This window comes from Lemur catta, chromosome 12, assembly GCF_020740605.2.
Source record: "Lemur catta isolate mLemCat1 chromosome 12, mLemCat1.pri, whole genome shotgun sequence".
Lineage (NCBI taxonomy): Eukaryota > Metazoa > Chordata > Mammalia > Primates > Lemuridae > Lemur > Lemur catta.
This window is the reverse complement of record NC_059139.1, coordinates 83757639-83775042: the sequence shown is the minus strand read 5'-3', so window position 1 is coordinate 83775042 and position 17404 is coordinate 83757639. Positions and strand designations below refer to the sequence as shown.

The following is a 17404-nucleotide window of genomic DNA, read 5'->3' as shown; positions in this document are numbered from 1 at the left end:
TGCTAAACAATCTCACAGTCCTTCAGAGAAAGGCCTGTGTCTTCATATCTTTGAAATTCCAGCCTGTGTACCAAAACTGGAGAGGTTTCCCACCTGGTGGCCCTGCCATTCCTCAGTATGGACATTTACGAGAACCTCTTATTGAGCTCTCTGCACCTGCCCCTTTCAGGTTAGCACTTTTAGAGAGCGGCATGCTCTCTAATTACAAAGCCATCTCCGCTTCTGTTTCCTTTCCCATCTGACTTCCATTCACGCTGCCTGGTCATGGAGGGGAAGTTTCTTTTTGTAGCGTCCTTCCAGTCTGACTTTTCCTTTACCTCTTCACATTCTACATGCCACCAAGTGGCAATGTTATTCTAAGATCTCCAGTTAGAAGTTTAAAATGGAGTTTTAAAAAACATCTGGGTTTTAGAACTTCAAAGAGCTAGAATGTAACCATTTTCTATAGTAAATCTAAATTCTAATCCATTTTAAGTAGTATTTGGGACAAAATAATATTTCATACTCACTTGTATTACTTCCTTTTTGCTCCGATTCTCCAGATCTTTCTTGAAACCTTCAAACTTTATGTCCTCTGATGCCATAATAGCCCATTTTCAATTATTTGTATCAAAGGAAGGGAATATCATGGGAGAAAAACCTTCTATGTTACTTTACGGGTCTAATTTCTAGACAAAAGCTTTGAAGCGGTAACAGATAGAAGAAATGTTAAGTCCAAATAAGCCATGGCTAGAAAGACAGACCAAGAATTAGCAATGAAGGTCAAATTCTAGTACAACAATTCCACGGAGAAAACTGATATCTTTTGTTGTAGCGACATTTCACAGAATTTGGTACCTTGTTAAAGATTACGCTTCCAAGATCAAAATGGATAGCAATGAAACACACTTAGAAATATAAAGTAAGAGGACTTGACTAACAATAGTCTTTTGGAAGTTATAAATGGTACTGAGTGACTGATAGGAAAAATAAGTAATACATTACTGTTCAGGGAATTTTGTTACTTTCACACTACAGGTAGGGCTTGGGGGAGGCAGCATAGGCATCTGCCTTGATTAGTCTTCCTTTTTGCACGTTGGTTGTGACACACAAGTGTTAATCTACATGTAGACATAGGCACATGTGTGCACACACACACACACACACACAGACACACTTACTGAGAAAGGGAAACCTTTCATAGAGTCCATGCTTCAAAGAACCAAGGTCTTTCATCAATGTGAGTAGAGGCTTCCTTCATATCCTGGAATTAGTTCCACAGAAATATTTAACCTTCCTCAAAAGTGAAACTGAAGAAGCTTCCAGGAGTGGCTCCTTCCCAGGAGCTAAGCATTTTCTTCTTTTAAAATAAACAATGGGGTAAATATTTTAGGATACCAAGAGACTTAGGCCAGTCCATACATAAAAAAATATTGAAATGAATTCGTACAGACAATCATACATCCCATCAATACATGAATGGATTAATAAAATGTGGTATGTATATACCATGGAGTTCTACTCAGCCACAAAAACAGTGGTGATCTAGCATCTCTTGTACTATCCTGGATAGAGCCAGAGCCCATTCTACTAAGTGAAGTATCAGAAGAATGGAAAAACAAGCACCACATGTACTCACCAGCAAATTGGTATTAACTGAGCGACACTTAAGTGCACATAAGGTAATAACATTCATCAGATGGGAGGGGGGAGGAGGGGATGGGTATATTCACACCTAATGGGTGCGGTGTGCACTGTCTGGGGGATGGACACACTTGAAGCACTGACTTGGGTGGGGCAAAGGCAATATATGTAACCTAAACATTTGTACCCCTGTCACATACTGAAATTTATAAAAACATTAAAAATTAAAATAAAAAAATAAAATAGAAAGAATAAGTAAATAAACAATGGGGTAAATATTTTAGGATACTAAGAGACTTAAGCCAGTCCATATATAAAAAAAAATTGAAATTAATTCATACAGACACACTGAATTCATTTTTCGTATTTTATAATTACTTCTTAAATGTTTGAGCAGATCTGAAACACACCCACCACACACACACACACACACACACACACACACACTTTGGTGGAGGAGACAGGGTCTTGAATAATGTATTAAGCAACCAGTTTTAAGGGGAGAGAGATTTTCTGGCTTTTTAATAACTTCTGAAGCAAAAATGGTTACCTGTGGTGTGGTCCAGTTATAACTCCGTTGCCACCCTTGAAGCAGGCCCGACGGCGAGTCCCCTGTGTTCTAGGGGAGCAGCACTGCACGCTGAGCTGGCACAGGTTTGGACCGGAGAGATTTCCTTGAAGACATTTACAAGTACTCCCTGTTCCCCACTTCTCACGCCTGTGGCATGCATCTCCTTAGGGGGTGCACTGCATCACTATCGTCACTAATTTAATCTTTTTCTCAAGACAAGGAAAGAAGCCATTAAATATATAGGAAGTGTCCATGAAAAGGAATTTGATCAAAGGGCTCTAGAATTACCCTTTCATCCTCACAAGGTTGGGGGACAGGAAGAGGAGACGGTTAAGAGGACCAGGAGTCACAAAGCTGGAAATTCTGCCAGTGTGTTGGCCCTCGCTGTTATATACTTCTAAGACTCTGCCCCGGAATTCCTTAAATTCTGTGTTTTCATCATTTGTTATTTCCATTCAGCTGTTACATGTGCCCTTTTCTATAGCGATAGCCCTTTCAGGCCCCGAGATAATTTAGAATCACACAAAGAAAGACCTGCCTTGCAGAATCTTAGAAGATTTCACTATTTTATGTTACTCTTACCAGAACTGAGTCTGCTTAGATGTCAGCTTTTAGAGGGAGAAAACCAAAAACAAAAACTTACTGTCCCACTTGGCCCCACTGACCTGCCTAGTCCCATGTGGGACACTGGCCCACACGCAGAATTCGAGCTAACTGTCCATGTATTAATAGCTGCTCAGTTAAATCCAATAGTTTCACTGCAACCCATTGACCACAGAGTGTAGTCCAAACTTGTTAATTCAGTCTGCGGAGCCCTGCCTCCTGTCCCAGACACATCTGTCACTCTCTCCCTTGGATTTCATGTCCCAGCCATATTAAAGAACATGTATATTTTCATCTTAGGGATTCTTCACAGACTGTTCCCTCTGCCTGAAACTTTCTCCCTTCCTTCCATCTTTGCCTGGGAAGGCCCTGGAAAAATCCTACTCACTCTGCAGATCTCCAGTATCTCTTCCTGTGAGAATCTTTCCTAGATCCTCCGTCCTCTAACCCCACCACTAGGCTTAGTTGGTTGGCCCTCCTGTTTGTGTGCACAGTTTGTACGTGCTTCAGCTATCTCCTGTATTGTAGTTGCCTATTTATTTATCAGTCTCTCTGACTGAACTGTAAGCTTCTTAAAGACTGAGAACTTGTTTCTTTCACTGTTGTATCTCAAAACTCAGAATACAACCTAATACATGATATCAACTCAATAAATACCTATTAAATGAATGAATGAATGAATGACAAAGTGACCAACCCCTATGCAATTCCTCACCACGTGATCTGCAACCCAAATCACAGCCCAGTATTCCTGGTTGGTTTTCCTGGTACTGTGGCATTTGTGAAATTCCAGCAACATCCTTCCCATTCCAGACAACTCTACCCCTGATAGTTTGCTCTCCTTGGCTCTTGTTATACCAGTGTTACCTACATACCAGTCTTCTTCCACCATATCTGAAATCCTCTGAGCCGGTGTAGTAGCTTCCCCTCGTGGTGCCATGAAAGAGAAAAAGACAGATGAAAATCCCTTTGCTCTCTTTGGGGAGCAGCACCATGTCTTCAAGGCCTAGGCCATTGTCAGCCCAGAAAATTCGTGTCTTTTCTGTAGTCTCAGCCCTGCTTTTTTCCTGCAAGTGAGGGTCCAAAGAGTACATCAAAGAATTTTCTGGACCTCCGTAGCTGTAAATAAACTCCACCTTTGAAACACCATCTAGACAGGACCTGCACGGTGGTCTCCTCTGTGATCTGCCTTCTGGGAACTATGTGCAGTTTGCTGTTGTTTCCACAAACCATAAAAAGTGTTCTTAAAACTCAGGCCTTTACCTGGTCCCCAGAAACAGCCAAGCTTGGGTCTGCGTGTGCCCTCTGAACTACTAGAGCCTGATCACACATCCAGCAGCACAACAGGACTGTTTCTGTCTATCTGGGGACCTGGGATCTTTCACATCACTCCAGTTAAATCTCCCAAGACTTTACCCATAAAAAGTAAGACCTATATTAATCCCAAGTTTCACAGGCCTCATCGTCTCTTGTTGGTCACATGCAGCTATTTCCAGGAAGATTCCATTTTGTATTGCAAACATGGTTATGAGGATGAGAGTGACTTTGGGGCTCCCCCTTAGATATGAGCTTCCAGACTTCTGAGAGATTCAGGGAAGGTCACCGCAGCTCAGGGAGGTGAAGTGATTGCAGTCAAGAAATGACCACGGATTCTGAGATACATCCGTAAAAGATTTCACATTATACCCAGAACTCCTCAAGCAACTTGTGGCTTTCAGTGGTCAATATGTACCTGCCCTAATTGCCTTTACTGTGCTCCATCAATAAAAATTCTGGCAGCCTACTATGACACCCAACTAAACTTTAATTTCAGATAAACAACAAATAATTGTTTTTAATGTAAGTATATCTTATGTAATATTGGGGGCATATTCATACTAAAAATGTACTCGTTTTTCTGACATTCAATTCTTAACTGAACATCCTGTATTTTATGAGTTGATTCTACTCATCAGAAATTGTGGAGGCTCTTCAGGATCAGATACAAGGGCCCGGAGAGGCCCCAGAGAATCCTTGACTTTTATTTATACACTCTGAACGAGGAAGATGAACTTTCCGTTCCAATGAAGGCAATAGTGAAACATATCCTCCTCAATTTTAGGGCTTTTTCTACTTGTCATTATCACTGCCTTTCTTATTTTAAAGAAATGTTTATTTTTTCCCAACCATAATAGCTCATCAAAAAGTATTTGAAAGTTCATTAGACAAAGGCAAAACAACATGAATCTGAAAAATGAAGGGAACCTCCTGCTGTTTAGTAAAAACAGTACTAGGAAGGTTGAAAACTCCAAACTTATTAAGCAAAGCTCTCCAAGGTTATTTCCATAGCTTGACGTCCTCCCACACTCTGGAAATATTATTGCATCAGGAATGTAGAACTGCTAACCAAATGTAAGGACTTATGATTCCATCAAATTGAGGATGCTCCTGTATCGAGAAGTGAGCCGAGAAACTGTCCCAGGGACCACGGCGTGTGTGGAGCTCTTCCAGACGCCTGGAACCGAACCAGGAGAAGCTTTTGCGATGGGGCTCCACTCCTAGTTCTTGCAACTTTAAGTACCTTTTCATGTATCTTCATTTTTCTGTGACTGTTTGGACTACACCCTAGACTTGACATTACATAAATTGCATACAAGAAGTTATTTTTAAAAAAAAGGAAGGGGGTTGGGAACCCTGAATCTATACTTCATAGTCTCTGGCTTGCCCTCATCCAGGTGCTTAGGGTTTTTAAAAACAGTCAATTTAGTTACCCCGCTCCATATAAAAATCCCATGCTTGTCTTAAGAGATGTAAAAATCTAACATGATCTTTAAAGGTTTTAGCAGCAAAATCATCAAATCTTCCAGATGGAAGCAACAGAGCAAAGTAATTAAAGGCATGAATTCTGGCTTGTTCTAACGGCGCAGAGGAGTCACTTGGCCTCTGTGTATTTGTCTGTACTTATCTGCACTTATCTGTCACTTGCAGTCAGTAATTACACTTATTCCAGGGGATATTGTGACAATTACATATGATAATTATATATAAAGCAGTTACAAGAGTGCCTGACACACAGTAAACATTCAGCAGATATTAACTATTACCTACTGGAAATATTTCTCCATGCAAAGGACTTTTTATCAGTGGATGACTCAATGGGAGAGAGTGAATCATAGAATTACAGCCTTTTGGAGGTGGCCTATTTCATATTCTATATGAAAAAAGAAAACTGTGTGTGTATAGAAAAATGTCTGAAAGTTTGCATAGCAAATGGTTAACATGTTAACTTTGAGGACTGGAATAAATTAGGGAAGAAATGAGGGAAAAAAATTGTTTCACTCCATTTCTAAATCATTTGAGTTTTTACATTGAGTCTTTTAATATATTATTTGTATAATTTTTTACAACGTGGCAGGATAAACATTCTGAAGTTTTCCTAACATGTCTGTGTTGTTATTTTGGCATCAGCAGTATTTCTTTCTATCTCTGGATCTACCCCATTGAGTCAGCGGGCTATTCTGCAGAAAAGAGATGATATTAATAGAACAGAAACGAAAGGAGAGAAAAGGAGTGTGGACAATGGGAACAACTCACAAAGACACTATTTTTAAGAATGGCTGAGGTAAATGTCCTACCCTTGTGATTAAAGGAATTCCCTTGGCTGAGGATAAAGGGAGGTCAGAGGCGCTGCACAAGGGAACCGACCAGAAGGAGACACACACACAAGTGCAGAGTGAGCATCCTGAGGCCACTCTGCCTGCCTCCATGCAAGCGTGCATCTCCAGTAGCCTGCACCGCACCCTGCCTCCCCAGCGAGAGTCATACCCATGGGTGCCCCATCCAATTTGTTCTGCACCACTGTACCCAGACACTCACAAGCCCCTGAGTTGTGGGTGGTCCCGACACCTCAAGGGGTGGTGGTGATGTGGAGGGGGAGCCCCTGCACCTGCACTTGGTGGGAACAAACAGAGGCAGCTCAGAACTCCCCCAGGACAGAGGTTTTCTCCACATGGAATAGTCTGGATTGATGCACCTTATCTGCCAGGTGCACCTCATTGATCTTGGAATTTCTTAGTGTTTGATATGACTGCAGAGTACAGCAACCTCAGGTATGAACAAATTCTTCAGCCACTCCCTCATATGCTCCAGACTAGTATGGTCTGGTCCCAGCTGAACTCGGGGCTGCAGGAAAAGAACAAAGTTCCCAGATGGTTCCAGGAGTTATGTCCACACTCCCTTAGACCAGAGAGGGCTCATCCTATGATATGATAATGGCATCTGCCCTATGAAGTCATTCTGCAGACTAAATAAACAATCCATACAAATGCTTAGAAGAGTGTCTGGCTCATGGTAAGTTCTCAGTAATAGTAGCTCATTTCATTGTTGTATTTTATTCCTTATGAGACAGGTTTAAAGATTAAATTCTCAGGACCCCTAAGAAAAAGTAAACTAGTTTTTCTATCAACAATGATTCCGGCTCTAGGCTTAAGGGGCCATCAAAATTAGTGTTAGGCCGGGCACAGTGGCTCACGCCTGTAATCCTAGCACTCTGGGAGGCCGAGGCGGGTGGATCGCTCAAGGTCAGGAGTTCGAGACTAGCCTGGGCAAGAGTGAGACCCCGTCTCTACTAAAAATAGAAAGAAATTATCTGGCCAACTAAAATATATATATAAAAAAAAAAAAATTAGCCGGGCATGGTGGCACATGCCTGTAGTCCCAGCTACTCGGGAGGCTGAGGCAGTAGGATTGCTTGAGCCCAGGAGTTTGAGGTTGCTGTGAGCTAGGCTGACGCCACGGCACTCACTCTAGCCCGGGCAACAAAGCGACACTCTGTCTCAAAAAAAAAAAAAAAAAAAAAATTAGTGTTAAAAAATAAGGGGCTATACAGTTTTGAAAAAGTAGAATATCTTGAAGAAGGAAGGGCCTGGCCAAGAGACTAGGACAAATATTGCCCAGGATTAAAAGAGAGGGATCTGGGGGCCCAGAGCAGCAGGGGACCCAGGTCAGATTCTTGGCAGCACCGTGATGAGGCCAGGACGTTTCAGAGTGGAATGTCAACTGAGAAACATAAGAGAACCCCAGGCCTCTGCACTCCAGGTTTCTCCAAAAAGTGTGCCAGAAACAGCAGGAATCTGTCGAGTCTGATGCAGCTATTGCAGGCGGGGGTATGGGAGTCTCCACTGAACCTGTATGGAAAAGTAGCTGGAGATCAAAGGGCCCTTTCAGCTTCATCCCACCCCAGTATACCACAACCCCCCCCCCCCCCGCCCACACACACAGAGACCCCTTGGGACAGATTAAAGACATAGAAACTTCACAATGTGTAGCAGACATTGTTCATAGTTGGTGAAATGGAACCACTCCCTAATTTTACTTTAAGTGCAATTTCCTTCCAATTTAGGGATTTTTATTGTTGTTGCTCTATTTAAGTGGAGTTTAGAACACACTTATCCCATGATTTTTACCTAAAGCTGTGAATTCAAAGCTCAGCTTAGGAAATTGTCCAAGGAGTCTCATTTGCTGGGAAATATTCTTGGTATGAGCTTTGTTCCTGGAAGGTTTGGAACTCAACTGTAGGTCTCCATGGGGGCTGCCTTAGAAGGTTGTCAGACAGGGAAGCTTTCATAATTGCAAGAACACCAGTGAGGTTACCCCTTTTGACAATGTAACGTCCTATAATTTTCAAGGAATAAAAGGCTTGTAAGGAAATTAGAAGATTCAAAGTTTACTGAAATAGCAAAAAGGAGTCAGAGTGGCAGGGAGACAAGCAAAGGACTTTGAAAGATAGAAAGAGTTTGCCAAAGAAGAGAGAAAAAAGAAAGATTCCTAATGGGTTAACCTACAGAGTTAAGAAGAATTCCTCATGTACAAATACTATGACATAAAGTAGATAGAATTTATCAGAAGTTTCTGAGAATATGGTAAGAATCATGATCATCAAACTATAAATTCCCTACAGTGGCATTTCAGGGGCACACTGAGGAGAGCAGCAAATGCTTATAAGACTAGAGTAACAAGTAGAAAGTGGTTTCAGGGGAAGATCAGTCTGGCAGAGCAGGTAGCAGACGTGGAGAAACCAAGGAGACATTATGAACAAACAGGGTCATTGCCTACATGTTCCCACTTCTCTCCATAAGATTTAAACTTCTTATGAATCCTCTCATTTAAGAATACAACCCTTTCCAGTTCTGGGACGCTTGAATGACTCTAGTAAAATGCCAACATAAATGAAAACTTAATAGCCTTCCACCTGCAGCACCTGTACAGATAAATTGTACCAGGCTTCAAACAAGTTGAAGAGCTTCATATGTTATATATGGAATGGGTGGTCCAGTCAGTGTTCATTTGCTGAATGGCTTCTGTGACTACTTCCTGCAACACTCTCAATCCTACCTACAGGCTCTCGTGTTTCTCCTCTTCGTGCTTTACAGCCGCAGTCCCCAAACCGGTCTGTGGCCTGTTAGGAACCAGGCCGCACAGCAGGAGGTGGGGTGGGGGACTACTGAGTGAAGCTTCGTCTGTATTTATAGCCTTTCCCTTTGCTCACATCACTGCATAAGCTCGGCCCCCTGTCAGATCAGCAGCGGCATTAGATTCTCATAGGAGCTGCAAACTCTGCTGTAACCCATGCATGCGAGGGATCTAGGTTGTGCTCCTTATGCCAACCTAATGCCTGATGATCTGAGGTGGAGCTGAGGCAGTGATGCCAGCCCTGGGGAGCAGCTGCAAATACAGATTATCACTAGCAGAGAGGTTTGACTGCACAATAAATATAACGAGCTTGAATCATCCCAAAACCATTCCCTTCCCCAAGTCCGTGGGAAAAATTGTCTTCCATGAAACCAGGCTCTGGTGCCAAGAAGACTGGGGACCACTGCTTTACAGGGAAGCCTTCACCCCAGCAGGAATAGCAATGAGAACTCTTATCTCTATAAACAATACCAATTTGTGTGGAATAAATCCTAGGTGTGTGAAGCAGTCGGTGCAAGAGAAAAGTCAAAAAACCTTCCAAGGAAAGGAGAGGAAATGGTGTAGACTTAGGAAAAGAAGAGGAAAGAGCTATTATCATTCCATTCCTAGTGGGCTCAGCACCAGGTGAAAGGGGCCAAAGGTGGAGACTGCAGGGTGCAGCAGTTGTTGCAGAGTGAGTGGAGTCCCCGAGGGCGGTGTGAGGGCAGAAGGATCAGACGAGCCTCAAATTCTGAATTCTTTGGGATGACAGTTAAATGAGGCACTAGCGATCCTGAGGCAAGAGATGTGGGTATGCAGATTATATCCCAGATGGAGAGGCTAGGATGTGACCAGTGTGGAAGCTCGCTTATTATTATTGAAATAATAATAAGATCGGTCCCACCCGATCACTGGGACCATTATTGATTCAATAAAGCCCCACGGAATATCCCTTCCAGGTTCTCAAAAAATCCATTAGATACATTCTGCTTAAATTGACAAACTCTCTGAACTTCAAGTTATTCCCTTCTAACTCCGTCAGTCCTCTAAGGCCTGGCTTTGCCCCTATTCAAATTAGGGAGACATATGACTCCCCCCTCACCTTTAAAAGGCCATGGAAAACCTCATGCATCAAAATCAGTCCTTAGTGCCTTCTAGATACCTTTAATTCCAGGGGGTGGTAGCAGAGGCGTGAGGATCAAGTTCAGAGATAATAGGGCCAAAACCTTAAGAGGGCAGAATAAGAATTTATTTGAAAATTGAAATATTAATGTGAGAACTGGAAGTACCAGAGCTCATTGGCTCAAACTTCTAATGTAGCAGTTTCTTCCCCAAACTCTTGATCGTGGTCACCGGGCCTCCTTGTGAGTGCTGTGACGGAGTCTCACCATCTCAGGAGGAACCTGCTCCACGGACAGCTCCACGACAGAGAAATGTTCCCACTGTCCAGTGTTTCCTTGTGATGCCACAACTAGCAGTCCCTCCTCCAGGCCAGACCTGGGGAGACATGCAGGCCACCCTCCGGGCCTCTGCAGTTTCCTTCCTCCGGCCGAGGAGGCAAGCAGGCTCAGGGCTTGCAGCCGTGACCCCACGGACGTGGTTTCCACGGAGCTTGCCACTTGCTAATGGCTTCATCTGAACCCAGTGGGGTTTGTCATGGTCTCGTGTAAAACACGGTATCCAGCCTTGGAAAAATCATCACACAGAATCCTAATCAATCCCGGGAGCTTCGGTATTGCTGCCTCTGGAAAAGGCTGGTAGATACCTTTAGTGCTGATGTGAAACCTCATTCACAAACCACTAGACAGACAGAAGCAGATGAAAAGATAGATAGATTAATTTGTTGACTAAATAATTTGTTGATTAAATAATGTGTCCAGGCAAGGTTTGGAAAACAGCCTTTATTGCATATGATGTTTGTATGTTAGCCTGAGTGCTGGTCCCTTCATCCTTCGTACCCCTGGCATTCTGTCCGTGTCTCCATGGTCCTTTCTTCTCCCTGGAAGTGAGAAAACAAATGAGGCCGAAGAGGAAAAGACAAGAAGCAATATAAGCTCTGCTAGTCAGAGTCACCCTTCCCCTTTATCTTAAAGCTCAGAGCCAGACATGCCACAGTGTGCTTGTTTCCAGATCCATTGCAGCAAAATGAAGGTTCTAGAACATTTCCAGGTCTCTTGGGACCTCACTTCCATGTTGCTCCTTCTTCAAATTTCCCTTTTCCCCAGAGGGCTATGACCATGGGCTCAGATCCCAGCTTGGGCCAACAGCTCTCAGACCCCAAACCTCTGACTTGCTGGACCCCCTGTCCTTTCTTCAGGCCAGTCCTGGCCCTTAAGCTCATGCTGAACTCTCTCTGCCTAGAAGGGCTGCAGCATTTCCTCCTAAGGCTGAGAACAATCGTGGAGATGCTGAGAAAGTTCCCAGTAAAACACTCCGCCTTCTCATTTATTGACATAGAGGCAAACTCCCCTACAAGCACTGGCTACTCCCCAAGGGGAGGCGGCTGCAGAGCCGCCACTAACCCAGCACATCCCTGCAGCCCCTCCCTTGGACTCCCCGGGCCCTCGCACAGCAGGCTCAGAACACTGCAAGCCCAGGCCCTACCTCTCCCAAGAGAAGGCCACACTCTTTTCCAGGATCTTCTGGCCCATGAATCTCAGTTGCTGTGTGAAAACCAAAACAGAGAAAGACACTTCTTAGTTAATAAGGAAAGGAGCTCTGTTAGCTCTTAGAAATTCTCAGGCAAATCCCACGTTACAACCATGACTTTATTAGATGCCTGGGCAAGAAGCAGGGGCCTGGTTATCCCCTCTTCCATCTTCCCTGGGCCAGTAAATCCCCCATCTCTCCCTTACAGAGGCCTGAGCCTGGACGGGAGAGACAGTCCCAGCTCGGAGAAGGCATAGCTCCCTCAGCGCCCCAGCCCTTGCTCACTTCCTGTCCTTTGGAGAGTGAAACACACAGCCTGGACATTGGCTCCAGGGTCTCCACGGGCCAAGGTCTTCCCTTGTGGGCTGTTCCCCCTCATTCTCCTTTTCTTCTTGCTTCTCTTCCTCCTCCTCGCCCTCATCCTCTTCCTCCTCCTGGGTGCTCTCGGATTCCACGTTGCCCGTCAGCTGAGCCATGGTGAGGTGAAAGACGTGGCAGCTAAAGCCCTCCCTGATCCCGTACTGCACGTGCTCCTGCAGGAGCTCCATGGTGGCGAAGACCCGGCAGCAGGCCATGCACCTGAAGCCGTTCTCCATGGTCACCAGCCAGTCAGGTGTCCTGGCCCTTGGTCTCTCCTCAACGGCCAGTGACCCTGGCAGGCTATCTGACTCTGCCCTCTCCTCGTGCTCTTTCTCCTCCCCGCTGGGCTCACTGTCAGACAGGAGGTTTCTTGTGGACACATCAGAGGGGGGAGTTCCTACCCGCATGTCCTCAGGAAGGGTCACTTCTTCCATCCTTGGCTGCTTTTCCAGTGACTCTGAGGTTTCCTCTGTCTCCCAGGAGACAGCCACACCTTTTTTCATTTGTACCTGCATGTAGTATATTTTCATGCCCCTTCCCTCTTTGTTTATACACAGGGAGGACACACACGTCTTATAGGATGAACAGGATGACAAGGAGACATGTGAGCAGGGCAGAGTCTCCCCTTGTTCCTGAACCTGAGCTAGGGGTGATCTAGGTTGGGGACTGTCTTGATGTAATCTCCGGATTCCTGGGAAAGAAAATTAGAAACATGAGAACATGCATGGGGCCTGCCGAAAGCTGCGGGCATGTACATTGAACACGTGTGGTGTGGAAGGGCTGCGGTGTGTCGCAGCTGTGTGAGGAGCTTGGTGTTTGCTGTGCGTGCTGTGGGAGAGTGGACCTGGTGTCCTTGCGTGTGGAGGGATGCTGGCAGGGTGCTGTGAGGACCTTGATGGTGTGTTATTTGCGGAACGTGGGAGGTGGTGTGGGAGAACGGCGTCGTAAGTCCTGTGTTTGGGTTACGTGTCTGTGCTGAGAATGTATCTGTGTGGAGCATGGCTGTATGTGTGAGGTGTGTGCCTGAGCCGGGTGGTCGCACTGCAGTATCGGAGGCCTGGCATGCGGAACTCTGTCCTTCTCTGGAAGGTAAAGACAAAAGCAAAGCTCACATATTTCCTCTGAAGGTGCTTAATCTGGCCCCTTGGCCCTACTCCCCAAGTCCAGACCTTTCTGGCCTCTACTCCCTGATTGCCCATAATAATCATGCTCTCCCACACTGAGCTCATATCCACATGGTCTAAGAGCTCTGTCACCTTGCTAGGGCTTCTCTGCAGATCCCTGACCACCTCCAACTTCCCTGGGTTTCCTCTCAGTTTCATGCTTGGGTCTGTATGCCTCCTGCCCCTCACCCAAGGAGTCCCACTCCAAAGAGTCTCACATCTCCCATGTCAAAGAATCCCACACCCAAGGAGCCCCAGGCCAAAGAGTCTCACTCTGAAGGAGCTCCACATCCAAGGAGCCCTGCAGCCTTACCTGCATGGATGAGCTTGTGTGGAGAAGAAACGCAGGAGAAGTATTCAGAGGTAGAGGAGAACTCCCCTACTCCTAGGCTCCAGGCTTTGGCCACTCCAGTGCATCCAGGCTGAGGGGCATCCTCTTGCAACTTTGAGATTCCTGAGGAAAATATGAAAGGCACAGAGACATGGTGGGTTGGGCATGCTTGTGCAACATCTATCCATTCAACAAGTATTAATATTTACTGAGTTTCTGACATATGTCAGGTGTGGTGAATACACATGTCTTAGAGGCTAGCTCCCAGTGGACACTCCAGTATTTAATAACTGTCAACAGTTATTTTGTTAGTGTCTTGTTAGGAATGTAGACCTGTGTGGTTATTGTGAGTATGTCTGAAGCAATGCAGCATTTGATAAGTGTGTGGTCGGTATGATGAATATAGTGGAAACTTGAATGCCTGTGTCTGTGGAGAGTTTGTGTGCATGGTTTGTGTTCACAACTTGGGAATTTTTCAATATGCAACTTTGCCTGATTATATGGTATGACTTGTATTTATGGTTTATATTCATTGATTTATTTGGCAATATTTCATGAATAGCTACCATGTATCAGGCACTATTACACTATCCCAGGCTCTGGAAATGCTGAACAAAACAAAGGTCCTTCTCCTAATTGGACCTTCCATTCTAGTAGGGGAAGACAGACATTAAATATAAATAAGCATATAATATGTCAGTTCATGAATATATAATGGTCAACAGATTTAGCAAACAAAAATACCTGATGCCCAGTTAAATTTGAATTTCAGACAAATCACAAATGTTTTAGTGTAAGTATGTCCCATGCAATGTTTAAGTCCTACTGCATAGACCAATACGACAAAATAGAGAACCCATAAAGAAAGCCATAAAGCTACAACCAACTGATTTATGACAAAACAGACAAAAACATACACTGGGGAAAGGATGCCCCTGACACACACACACCATGGAGTACTACTTAGCCATAAAAAGGAAAGAAATAATGTCTTTTGCGGCAACTTGGATGGAAATGGAGACCATTATCCTAAGTGAAGCATCTCAGCAATGGAAAAACAAACACCACATGTTCTCACTCGTACGTGGGAGCCAAATGAGGAGTATATATGGTCATAAAAGTGGTATCATGGACTTCAGAAACTAAGAAGCAGGGGTGGGAGGGAGTTGAAGGAGAAACATCTACCTATTAGGTACAATGTACACTAGTTTGGTGACAGGTACACTGAAAGCCCTAACTTCAGCTTATACAATTCATCCATATAACAAAAAAGCCTTGTACCCCTAAATATATTTAAATAAAACGTATGTATTTGAGTCATACTTATTTTTATTGTAAGTAGGTTTCATACAGTATGTGGAATATACTCATACTAAAAAATCATTTGTGGTTTATTGGAAATTCATGTTTAACTGGACACCCCGTATTTTATCTGGCAGCTATAACAGGGGCTGTGGTGGTGAATCTGCGTTTTGCTGCAGTTTGTGCAAAGTGGGCCTGACACTGCTACACAATGTGCTACAGGTGTGGCACATAGGACATGTGACTGGTTCTTATAGAGGTGTTTAGAGGTAGTTTAAGATAGCTGGGTTTGTGTGAGAGTCAAAGAGAAACACACAGGAAATCTCCAGAGTTCGATGTGGGAAGAGAGGACCGTCACACCGTGGGGTGGATGCGCACGTGGTAGAGGAGTGGTGTGTGTACATGTAGCTACACGCACTGTGTGTGATTTAATACCGCAGTCGCGTGTGGAAGTGTGTGACTCTTTTCTGTATTGGAGTACACAAAGGTATGTGAATGACTATCTCATGGAAGAGCCTTGACAAGAATTCTGTACACATGGCTACCTACGTTGGGTGTTGCCCAGGTCTAGGCGTGGTGTCAGGAACTTCCCCCCACAGACTTCACATCTGGTGAGCACACCGGCCCACCACCATCCCCGCTGCTCCCCCTCCTAACACACGCGCACACACAGACAAAACATTGTGAAGTGTAAGGGGTGCTGCAGGAGAGGAAAACCATTGCCTTCCCCTTCCTGTCCCAGCCCCCTGCCTGGAAACCTGCCCACTCTCCTCTCCTCCATTCCCAGGGCTCGGCCTATGGTCTTCATGACCCTGGGCCTCATGGAAGCTGCTGGGCTCTAATTCAAGTAACAGCCTCGAACTAGATCTCTGGAGCGGGCTCCATCCTCCTGCCCCACCTCCTACATGTGACCACCCCCTTTTCAGGGCAAGCTACTTGTTTACATTGAAAGTAAACAAGAAATAAAAGTCAAGACAATCAACATGTGCAGTTATTACACAGCCAGGGAAGGAAGGTGACAGCTGTCAGTGTAGTGTTCCCTGTTCCCCCCGGGGCCTACCAACGTTTCTCACCCCATCCTTCACAGTCTCGGTCTGTGAGACGCTTCCCCTCCCTTCATTTCCTCTGGAAAGCCCCCACCTCTGGGTTCACAAACTCCAGTTGATCAAATGGTAAATTCTTCCCGCAGAAGGAATAAAACCTCCACGGTTTCAGTATGACTCCATCCCTAGACAAATTCTTAATCTACTTTCTAACAAACATTTCACTTCTCAAGATATTTTTCAACAAGGTCTTTAACTCATCGGGCTGCTCTCCTCTCTGCCAAAAGAGACAATCACTCATAGATTTCTATCCGGGCCCTTCATAACCCCCACTCAGTGGCCCCGGGGAAGAGCAAACAGAGAGAGCCAGAGAGAACGAGGAGACTGAGAAGAGCTGCATCACTGGGCCTGTGTGAGTGGGAGCCCAGCCTGCCAGGAGCCTGGCGTAGCTCTGGTGTCAGCAGCCCCAGGAGAGGAGTCCTCAGACCAGCAGGGCTGACTTCCTGTCTCCCAGGGGCCTCTGGACTTCAAGTGCCATCTCACATCCCCGCTACCCTCCAGATGCCTACGGCAGCGTCAGCCAATGCCAGGTCTCTCCCTCCCTACTTCACAGGTGGCACGTTCTCCTCAATCCCTCCTTCTCAGGCTGGCCAGCGACCCTTGTGCCCCAGGCAAGTTGTCCTGCACGTACCTCCTCCCTTCTCAGTTTCCTGGGACTCTTCGTTTTCCAGATGTTTCCTCTTTTGTCGCCGTTTCATAGTATCAGCTAGAAGAGTCCCTAGAAGATGCTTAATGTCCAGCTTCCCTTTTTCCCTACAGGTTGGCCCTTCCTGGCTCTCAGGAAATCGTTAAAATGATTCAATACGAATAAAAGTAGTCGAGTCTCCCAAATGGCTAAAGAACTCAGACCACTTAGCGAACCAGCAGCACGGCCCAGTGCTCTCACCACACTGCAGGGCTGTTAAGGTTCAAAGGTCACCGAGCCCACAGCAGGATTCTCTGACCTCAGTGATGACATCAGAGCATTCTGTGGCCTTAGGTCCAACACAGTCTCTGCAACAGCAGAGACCTTGTTTTCGAGAACAATTTCTTTTTCCCAGTGGAACCTCTCTAATGAATTCAACTCTTTCAAATGTGGCAGAATATTTTGAGATGTTAACATGTTTCTGTTTAATTTTTTTTTCTTTCTCCCTTTATTTCACTCTTCCCCTTCTGCACTCAGGCAGGTAACAGGCTCTGTGTTCATTGCTCACAGGAGGGGTATGGCAGGGCTGAAAGCAAAAATAGCAGGCTGATCATCTTGACTTTTGTTTCTAAAATCCCAAACTCC

The 17404-nt window shown here is 45.1% G+C and overlaps 1 protein-coding gene across 1 annotated transcript; it reads right to left on the bottom strand.

Annotated features, from left to right (window-relative positions):
* Positions 1-11204: 11204 nt before the first annotated feature.
* FAM170A (family with sequence similarity 170 member A) lies at positions 11205-16940 on the bottom strand. The gene is made up of 5 exons (XM_045565924.1): positions 16766-16940; positions 13712-13852; positions 12161-12926; positions 11831-11889; positions 11205-11225 (listed from the first exon to the last, which is right to left on the bottom strand). Exons 1-4 carry the CDS (start codon positions 16830-16832, stop codon positions 11883-11885), a joined length of 981 nt encoding a protein of 326 aa, XP_045421880.1. The 5' UTR covers positions 16833-16940; the 3' UTR covers positions 11205-11225; positions 11831-11882.
* Positions 16941-17404: the final 464 nt, after the last annotated feature.

What these genes read in the sequence shown, in the direction of transcription:
- FAM170A (XM_045565924.1), bottom strand. Translation starts at nt 16,832, where the DNA reads ATGAAACGGCGACAAAAGAGGAAACATCTGGAAAACGAAGAGTCCCAG. An exon ending in GGAAACTGAGAAGGGAGGAG is followed by an intron (nt 13,853 to 16,765) that starts GTACGTGCAGGA and finishes TATTTTCCTCAG; the next exon opens with GAATCTCAAAGTTGCAAGAG. An exon ending in ACACAAGCTCATCCATGCAG is followed by an intron (nt 12,927 to 13,711) that starts GTAAGGCTGCAG and finishes TTTCTTTCCCAG; the next exon opens with GAATCCGGAGATTACATCAA.